The sequence below is a fragment of the Ciona intestinalis genome, chromosome 2 (assembly GCF_000224145.3).
Source record: "Ciona intestinalis chromosome 2, KH, whole genome shotgun sequence".
Taxonomy (NCBI): Eukaryota; Metazoa; Chordata; class Ascidiacea; order Phlebobranchia; family Cionidae; genus Ciona; species Ciona intestinalis.
This window is the reverse complement of record NC_020167.2, coordinates 7,192,172-7,201,719: the sequence shown is the minus strand read 5'-3', so window position 1 is coordinate 7,201,719 and position 9,548 is coordinate 7,192,172. Positions and strand designations below refer to the sequence as shown.

At 36.0% G+C, this 9,548-nt stretch overlaps 2 protein-coding genes across 3 annotated transcripts; one reads left to right on the top strand and one right to left on the bottom strand.

Annotated features, from left to right (window-relative positions):
- Nucleotides 1–1,650: 1,650 nt before the first annotated feature.
- Nucleotides 1,651–6,020, top strand: LOC100177837 (leucine-rich repeat protein lrrA-like). The gene is made up of 7 exons (XM_002127036.5): nucleotides 1,651–1,846; nucleotides 2,173–2,345; nucleotides 3,188–3,358; nucleotides 4,038–4,166; nucleotides 4,483–4,603; nucleotides 5,140–5,300; nucleotides 5,614–6,020. Exons 1-7 carry the CDS (start codon nucleotides 1,754–1,756, stop codon nucleotides 5,765–5,767), a joined length of 1,002 nt encoding a protein of 333 aa, XP_002127072.3. The 5' UTR covers nucleotides 1,651–1,753; the 3' UTR covers nucleotides 5,768–6,020.
- Nucleotides 5,521–9,392, bottom strand: LOC100184101 (BUD13 homolog). 2 transcript variants are annotated; one of them, XM_009859433.3, is made up of 7 exons: nucleotides 9,195–9,392; nucleotides 8,749–8,833; nucleotides 8,028–8,681; nucleotides 7,651–7,771; nucleotides 7,224–7,347; nucleotides 6,719–6,903; nucleotides 5,521–6,134 (listed from the first exon to the last, which is right to left on the bottom strand). In XM_009859433.3, the coding sequence occupies exons 1-7, from the start codon at nucleotides 9,293–9,295 to the stop codon at nucleotides 5,959–5,961; spliced, it is 1,446 nt and encodes a 481-aa protein (XP_009857735.1). In that variant the 5' UTR covers nucleotides 9,296–9,392; the 3' UTR covers nucleotides 5,521–5,958. The 2 variants fall into 2 exon arrangements, with proteins under 2 accessions (XP_009857735.1, XP_002132143.1); XM_002132107.4 differs by having other exon boundaries at nucleotides 7,651–7,774; nucleotides 9,195–9,390.
- Nucleotides 9,393–9,548: the final 156 nt, after the last annotated feature.

Sequence of the window (9,548 nt, the reverse complement as noted above, 5' to 3'; positions counted from 1 at the left end):
ACGTTCAATTAAAGTGAGGAACCAATTTAGAAAAAAATGGCCTAAATTAGAAACAAATAAAAGTAAACAATTTAATTAAAGTGTGAAATTACTTTAAAAAAAAGAAAAAAATGGTATAAATTAAGTTAAAAAAAATGAAATAAAAGGTTCAATCCAATTGACGAATTACTTAAATTAATGAAGTGTTTTTCTAATCCAGGTGCCGTAACAACAGCCATTTCAACAACGGCTTTTATTTTAATTTGATGCTCTCCGCATGTTCCCTATTATTGATTGCGTTCTAACGGGTGATTAATTGACGGTTAAATTACTACGTGGTGAGATTTACATTGATTGCTTTAAAAGGACGAAGTGGATTGTTTTAGTAGATGGTTAAGATTTGAGTAAGCATCAGGACTATATAGCTTGAGTTAGATATTGCATGTTTTATGACTTTTTATCGTATATCATTTTGTGGTATAATAGGACGAGGGAGATGGGACAACTTTTGCACAAAATGTCCAAATATCTTGATCGTGTTTTAAACAATTAACAAAGGTCTATGGGAGTCGTGAGAAAACGGTTTTATAATTCTTTGAATGTTCTTTGATTACTATATAGCAATATATGTGGTTCATATATGGTACGATTAAGGAGTTGTCGTTTTTTCTTCTTTTCGTTATAGCTTATAAGATTTAAACCGCAGTGGTACACTGAGAAGATACAAAAACTTTTTATTCCGTAAAATTATGATAACGGAACAAAAGGGACATTTAGCAACACGGTACTGTTAATGGCGGTAATTTGAAAATACAAATTATAAATTTGTTGCCCTTGGCCATAATGCGCTCTATGTACCTACATATTAAACACGCTGTGTGTTGTATATACAGTACGGTTTATGATTTTAAACGAGTTGGTAAGTGCGTATGTATGTATAGTGCTGTTGCGTAAGATGGATACTGTTTGTATATAATATTTCCTAATCGTATTTTGGACATGTGAGGAACCGGTTACATAATCGGTCAATTATCTTTGTTTGCTACCAAATAGGATGATAAAAAAATAAAAAAAAGGACCGTTTTACCCCAACCTGATAAATGTAAAATTTCATAATATGTGAATCGAAAAAAGCATCGTGTCAATCTAAAATGGACTTCGCTGGGAAACAATGACTCTGGGAATGCGTGTAGAAGTTTATTAACCATCTTACTTCGGCCTACTATAAATGCAAATTTTCATTATTAACTGTAAATTGGACCGTATGCCAATAAAGGATGGCTGGAACAATGACTGAAGGAATATGTGCAAAAGGTCAGTGGGGCACAGAACTGCTGATTCATTGCTGACAACGTGTATTGGCCAAAACGTTAACTATTGCCTTGTAAATCTGACGCATTAATTATTGAACGGTTTTGATTTAATCTTGTGTTTGACATACACGGGCGAAGAGTCTCATTAAATATAGAAGGTATTACAGTTGCTGGTATATCATGTTCACATCAAATATGAGTAACTCGAGCCCACACTCGGGTGTGAGGCGGCCGCTTTTCGGTGAGAGTTTCGGAAACATTATGGCTTGTTGTGGTTATGCTTTTGCACGCAGATGGCGAAGGGTATTTTATACATGAAAGAAATAATGAAAGAGACGATTTTGTTTTTACGCTTCAGGGATTGAGCGATAAGTGAGGTACTTGACTGTTAAGAGGCGTGAACCAATGTAAGTGTTAGTGATGACAGATCTGTAGGCTGAGAATTACTTGTATTGTTCTAAATGACGTTGTTAAAAGAAGTCGATCGCCAATCTACAAAATCTGGGACGAAATTCAACTCTGCCTGTCAGCAGTGCATAAGTGAAAATTTACAGGTACGTTTAACAGTTGACTTTAACAGCCAAGCTTTAACTCGGCGTTTTCCACACCCGTGTTTATAGTGTGCGAGGTTAACGACTGTCGCTTTTCTGGCAAACTCAATTTTTTTAAATAATACGATCTTTTTTGTTGTCGTGGCCAAAGAAAAAAAAAAGCTTTAATATAAACAAATTACTATATTTCTTTTAAAAATGGATTTAGGGTATTTTATGTTCGAGTAAGGTGGTCCTTTTTTTTCAAAATGGGATATTATATGTATCCCTCTTACCCCACAGTAATATAAATCCAAAAGCAACTTAAACCGTTATATGCGCCGTTTTAGGTTACATCGAGATCTCACCTCTCCCCGTCTCCCGCTCGCTCACTTACCGCAGAATGCAAACGGCAAGACGATGTACGTCACTCGGTTAAAATGAGGTTCACCTTGAAAGTTTTGCGGTCGCTCATGTCAAAAAGAACGTGGGTCATTTCGCCGGATACCAAGTTCACGTATCAGTAAGTAAAGTCTTGCGTCATAGGTTAGAATATTTAAATCGTCTGGGATTACTATTGTATTTTCGAAATAGTGTTATGTACGTGTACTTGCGCAAGAGACATAGCGAAAATTGCTTGAACCATAAATTAAAAAATGGTCCCAAAATGAATTATCCACAAAGTTACATATACGTGGTTACTTGTAAGCGGGCATGCGGTGAATGAAACAAAACATCCATGTCATAACGACCGTCGTTTTTTTGGCCGCGCGTGGATGAATAATTCTATATTTGTTTGTTAAACCATATCTATAATTACGAATTTATCTTCATTATATTAAGCAAACAGTATGATATGATTTATCGTATATTGGTCACGTATCCTCCCTCGTGGGAAACTGTTGTGGTTTCATTTCGTTGCAATAATCGATTTTTAATCCGTAATATTCCGCACCGTTGTTATTAAGGCGTGGATGTGTGGTGAGAGGAATGCGGGGACGATAAATTTTTGTGCAGTCAAAATTCAATGCATTTGAATGAATGCCGAATGAATGTAACTTATTTATTCGGGGGGACAATGATGGTCGTTAGGGGACGGGTGTTTTTTCCCATACACCTCGTGCCAGCTTACGAGTTACCATGTATGTAACTTTGTGAATGATTAATTTAGGACTTTTTTTTCTTTTTGGTTGTTGTACCGTATAGCTGATAATTTAGATAACCAATATAGGAACCTCTGGTTAGGCGCATTTTTCATAAAATGTCTTATACAAGAATACCGTCCACTCGGCTGCCACGGCGAATGGCGAATGACAGATATTACTTCTTCTTTACCAAGGCGTTAAAACTGTTTTCGGAATTTAGGACACTGGATTTAAGAAAATCAAAACTAGAGAATGTGCCAGAAAATGCGACTCGTTTGGAATTACTACAAGCAATAAGACTTGATGGGAATGAACGACTAGATGACGTCAAGTTTCTGGGGAAAATCCCTCTCTTGAGAGTGGCAGCGATGAAGAACTGCCAACTTACAAGGTGAAAAAAAAACAACACCTAAGATCAGAAGATTTGATTAAAGAAAGTTTCCAAGATTTTTGTTCCGAGTATACGGTAAAATATGGTCCGGTTGCAATTATTGCGTATTTGCCCGCAACGCGCCAATATACACATACATATATGCGCTAAAGGTCGGACCAAATATCATGCCCGGAACATTTTTTACGACACCGGTGCACTGAATACAGTCTGTGACACGGTTTGTGTTTAATAAACCGTGGTCTTGCCTGACAAGGAAACTCTTTCATGATTCTGTTCCTGACACCAGTTAATGAGGAACGAAAATCACGGCTCGTCAAGTTATTTAGGAAGATCGAAATTCGGTAAATATAAAACGCCAGCGGTTAATATTTATAAATAAAGAAAACTTGACAGTGATGTAGCCTGACTCGTTATATCCTTGACGGTAAAAGTTCGAAACCAGGAGTGCCCGATGCGCATATATATTTACAGAACTATATAACCGTATTCTCACGACTCTTATACAGCATTGTTAAAAAAACATGATTAGAAAATATCCATCATACCCCATAGCCCTAATATAGTACGCGACATAACACCTATGTTATAACCTGAAAAGTATTCCCATCACGTGAGAATAAAAAAAACGATAAAATTTTGCATCTAAACTTTTAGATTAAATTGAAAATATTTTCAGTCTTAGCTTTCCATCCGACATGCTGGAATACATTCAACTACGTGCGCTGGAGGTTTACAATAATCCTTACTTGGCTGATTTCTCGGATCTTGGTCGATTATCAAAGCTACAGCACCTTAACATCGGCAGGTATGTATTATAGAGTGGGAAAAGACGGGACACCTTTAGCACATAAAATTCAAATATTTTGATAGTGTTTTAAACAATTAACAACGGTCTATGGGAGTCGTGAGGATATGGTTTTATATTTTTTTAATGTTATTTGTTTACTATTAAATGGGATGAGAAATTAAAGTGAAAACATGTTCCATGTTACCCCACCATACTAAAATATCTGCGTGCCCAAAAAATCGGAAAACCACATAACATAATAGCTCAGTTTACCGCACAGTAAACCCATTCTTGCTGTATTTTACAATATTTAAACTAAAAATGTGTTTTCTAGTTGCAATATTGAAGTTTTGCCAAATGAATTGTTCGAATTAAAACGATTGAGGGTGTTGGTGCTAGACGATAACCCTTTACTGGAACCGATAACTGATTTGTCGCCATTAGATAAACTAGAAGTAAGTTAAAATCGATAGACTCTTGATTAGGAACTGAATGTCATCGCGCGGCCGGAAAATGACAGTTGTTGTAACATGTTCCGTTTTATGCACCTTTACCACGTATGTAAATTTGTAAGTGATTATTTTTTGGGAAAAATCTTTTTATTTTGTCTTTGGATACACAGCGATGGAAGCGTCGAAGTTATATCCCCTGGGCCACAAGGTTCAAGGCTTGTCGCTGCTACCATTGTGAACGTATACGTGTACTTGAGCGAGACATTAACTGCAGTTTCTTCAATCTACCATGTAGTCACTAAAGAGCTGTCTAAATTGTCGGCCATACAAAAAATGTCTACAAAGTTACATACGTGATACTGGTAATTCTTAAGCTGACATGAGATGTGTGAAACAAAACATCCGTCTTGTAACGACTGTTGTCGTTTTCCGGCTACACGAAGATAAATAAATTCCATATGTGGTAACTCATAGGTCGTTCCGGCCACGCAATATAGTAAGTTTACATTCATTTCTACTCAACAAAACAATGTTCCCAGGTTTTACTGATGAGAAATTGTAATTTGACTGAGCTGCCGCATTCCTTGCGTTGTTTACCACAGCTTATGTTTATTGCTGTAGAACAAAATCAAATTTCCCATATTTCGGCTACATTAAACACCCTTGAAAATCTGCAAGTACTGAGTATATATGGAAACAGGTAGGAAATACACTAAGCAACTGGTTCTTTTCCCCATATTTTGCATTATGATTTTTATTCTAAGATTCCATTTGAATAACAAACTGACAACGCCATTTAGGCGAAATACATATATCTTTTATGTTATACAATTTGCTGGACTTTTTTGTCTGTTACTTATTCCGAAACACCGGATTCCGATTTTTATCTTAGTTGAATATTAAACCAGAAACAGTAATTCCTTTTCTTTGCTGTTTTAATTACCCTGACCTTGGTCTTTGGATGCCGTGTTAGAATAGATTTATTAATTTTATGAGGTTTTAAAATTTTTTAGGGGAATCCACATATCAAGCAAACTTGGGAGAAGTCAATCGCTGAAAAGAATAAACGTGGATCTCAAATTTTGCCAGAAGAATTTGCCAAACAAACTTTCTAAGATGATTAACGTTTGGAAAGACACTCCTTGTGCTTGGTGGAAGCAATTATGACGACAAAGGACCACTATGACATCACTGTGGGCAAGCAAACAATAGCTGAGATGCAGACATTCATGTTCGGTTGGACTTCTTATCAAGGAATTCTTCTAAAAACAACGACAGTTGTTTTGATATCGCCATGATTGTACAACACATGCATAATTCAGAGGAAGTACATAGCCAAGGACATTTCTGACTTTCCATCACATGTCACCCACGCTCCATTTATAAAACTCGTCTTTTAGCGCTTGTTTGTTGGAGATATTTTCATAATATTTCTTTTCAAAGCCGTTTGACCTATCCAGGCCATCCCATCTGTAGCCTGGCATGATGTTAAATCTGTTGGGGGCGGGCGCGGGTCCTCGGTATTTAGGGAGATCTGAAGTGACGTATAGTAATGATTGAGTTACATATATAATACATTGGGTAAGATGGGAAACGTTCAGTAAAAAAACAATCACCCACAAAGTAATGCGGTGTATGAAACACCCGTGTTATATCGACTGTCGTTTTTTTAGGAAATATGGGACATTATGTGCTTACCTAACAGAATCAATCTTGCCACACAGTTACATAATTATAAATTTATTTATCCTTATAAGGAATGTCGTTTAGCTGTTAATTATAATCTCTACACTATTTTTAATTCGATATCACAATTGTTATTGTAAGAGAACGGAAAAAATGTTATGTTTTAGGAATAGAATTAACAGAAAAACACATAAGTCGTTACAACATTAAGTATTTATAGCAAGGTAGTTAAACTCGTTGTACTTCTTACACATTTGTACACCGTTGTTCTCTTAGAATAAAAATCACCCACAAAGTTGCATACACATTATTTTATTCTATGTTATGTGAGTGAGGTCCCACAGGATGGCCCACTATGGGTCCTAGGATTTAAGCCAGGATTGGCACATTACACCAAAAATTCAGGATTTTCTACTGATAGTGATAACTGACCTGGTTTATTCCCGGATTCTTTTTTCTTCTTTCGAGCAAAGTACTCGGCCATGGGGTCCTCGGCTCGCATCTCAGCTCGACGCATCGTTTCAAGATCTTCGTCATCGTTGTAACGAGCAAGAGGTTTGTTGGACTCATGGATCGTGTCGGCAACAGCTGATGCTTTCAACTCAGCTTGCTTCACACTGAAACAAGTAGATGGTCAGAGGCAGAAGTAATGTTATGTGTGACCAGAGTGATTTTAAAACAGCAGTCACATCATATGTTTTAGAATGTTATTATCTTAACCAGATTTTAACCTGCTGTTAGGTGTCTATACATAGCAAAAAATGTTATTTTACATAAAATGATGATTGAAACTATGGGTGTAAGTGCATTTCAACAATGTTATCCCAATGTGTAAATTGCCTGCCTGCGACGCTCTTTCTTTATTGGGGTCATATTTGTTACTTCAACTGAGTGAGTTCAACATTTAGGTGAAAACAATTTTTTAACTACATCTTACCCGCCACCCCATCTGCTATATTTTTCTTCTTTTTGTCTCCTCTTTTCCGCCTTCTCGTCTTTTTCTTTTTGTTCTTTCTCTTTGTCAATTCGTTTACCAGTGCCCTTCTCTCGATAAACAGCCTCTGAAAAAAATTTCTTTAAAATAAACACATTACCTAATGGATACTGAAGTGGTAAAAAAATATCTAAAATTTAAAAAATAAAATAAATGCTAAAAATAAAGTCCAGCTACAGTTACTCTACATGGAAACTGGGAAGCTTTAATAAAGTAACCCTGACCCTGTGTAACATATGACCCCTTGTAACCCCAAGTGACCCCTAGTAACCCCATATGATATGTAGTAAGGTTATATAAAGTGATAAAATTAGAATATTAATATAGAAGAGCCATAATAACATCAACAGTTTAAGATTTTGTCACATACTTGCGTTTTTATATTCAGTAGCAAGTTTGTCGAGCTCAGATTCTTGTTTCTTTCTTTCCTCCATTTCTTTACGAAGATCAGTTACACTTGTAAGACCACCAGCTCCCCCACCAATCATACCCTTCTATAAAAATTAAAATTAATGCACATATAAACAAAACTTTTAATTTTGCCCTAAATCTGGGGTGACATTGCTAAAATACCGACATAATCTTAGTTGAAAAAAATAGTGAACTTCATTGATTAATGCGGCCTATGACTGCATCCAGCAATCACTTAGAGGAATACCAATTGATTTATAGAATCTTAACCAAAAAATCTAAAAAAAGTTAAATGCCTTCGGGTTGGGACAACACGGGTAGGAGTTTAGAAAATACCTTCTTTTTGTCGATAGATTTTTCATTGTTGTGTCGTGTGTTTCTCTCCACACTTATATCTGAATCGCTGTCGTGTCGTGATCGTGAGTGTTTTGAATGTTTCTTCGATGCTTCATTGTTTCTTTTACTGCGTTGATCATTATTGTCACGACTTGATTTAGTCCTTCTGGTAACCTCAAGGTCGCTATCGGAATCATTTTTATTTCGTCTGCCATTTCGTGGCAGATCTAGGTCACTGTCATCATTATCCCTTCGCTGTCTTGTAGTTTTATTACGAGGCACATCAATATCGCTATCCGAATCGTGTCTATTACTTTTCTTTCGTGAATCCCCACCACGAGGTAAATCTAAATCACTGTCCGAATCATGTCTGACTTTGTTCATTGTATTTCCCCGTGGAACATCAAGATCGCTGTCACTTTCATTAACTTTCTTACGTGGTACGTCTATATCACTATCCGAATCATATCGCTTCTTCTTCTCTTTCTTTCTTTTCTTTTTAACGGAAGCAAGACTGACAACACCATCTTCATCATCATCTTCCTCTGAAGCTCCCATAGCTTTCCACATCTTACTTCTTCGGTAACGATCAAGTTCTTTCTCTTCTTCCGTCCTCACATCCAAGTTTTCAATCACCGGTTTTTCCTCCTCTGTCTGCAAAATTACAAGTTTTAAATCTAAAAAAGTTTTCCTTAAAAGCTAGCAGGCTGATGCTACTGACCAGAAATTTCATTTCCAGCTCATCATTATCCACTGGTTCTTCCAACATTGCATCATCATCAACTATCTTGAATCCTTTTCCTTGGCTGGAAAATAGTTACAGAATAGTAAGACACAATTAAAATTTATAACGACCAACATTTTCCGGACAAGCAAGGATAAAGCAAGTTACAATCATTCATTCTCTTAAGCGGCATGCAGTGGTTGAAACTGAACACCCGTGTTATATCAACATTCGTTTTCTGGCCACGCAAGGATAAAGCAAGTTATATTGATTTATTCAGAATATGAAAGAGTTTCGTTAATGTATGCAAAGAACAGAACAGTGAAACCTCGGTGGAATAATAAATATCCTGAAAGATCGGTTTTAAATTTATATTACACTTGACAACAACAGTTCTAAGTTATATAAAATCAAATAAAGGGTATTTATTCAATGAAACTCACATGGTTTTCACTTTTTTCTTTCTCTTTTTCTTGGGCTTTTCTCCTGCGTCTGCCGGCGACAAATACCGTTTTAAATATTCTTCTTTGCTTAAAGAAGACATCTTGGTTGTGTCTACAATATCTGTAATCAGTAATATGAACTAAAATCAAGAAATATATAACAAAACAATTAATGTAAATCTTATACACATTTTACAAATACAAAATTATTTACGGGGATCTCCCTTTTCTTCATAACATAGAAACCTGAAAATATAGAAACGATTTGGGGAGCCGTGGATCTAATAGACAACTATTACTCTTATTTCACAACAAAATATTTGAAAACAAAGAAAATAATTTATAACAGTAAAA

Bases quoted from the DNA above. Each gene is read 5' to 3' on its own strand.
- LOC100184101 (XM_002132107.4), bottom strand. From the start codon at position 9,295: ATGTCTTCTTTAAGCAAAGAAGAATATTTAAAACGGTATTTGTCGCCG. The intron at 7,775-8,027 runs GTATTTTCTAAA...TAATTTTTATAG, and splicing joins AATCTATCGACAAAAAGAAG to AAGGGTATGATTGGTGGGGG. The intron at 7,348-7,650 runs GTATGTGACAAA...AATTTTTTTCAG, and splicing joins TACTGAATATAAAAACGCAA to AGGCTGTTTATCGAGAGAAG.
- LOC100177837 (XM_002127036.5), top strand. From the start codon at position 1,754: ATGACGTTGTTAAAAGAAGTCGATCGCCAATCTACAAAATCTGGGACG. The intron at 1,847-2,172 runs GTACGTTTAACA...GCGCCGTTTTAG, and splicing joins GCATAAGTGAAAATTTACAG to GTTACATCGAGATCTCACCT. The intron at 3,359-4,037 runs GTGAAAAAAAAA...AAATATTTTCAG, and splicing joins AAGAACTGCCAACTTACAAG to TCTTAGCTTTCCATCCGACA.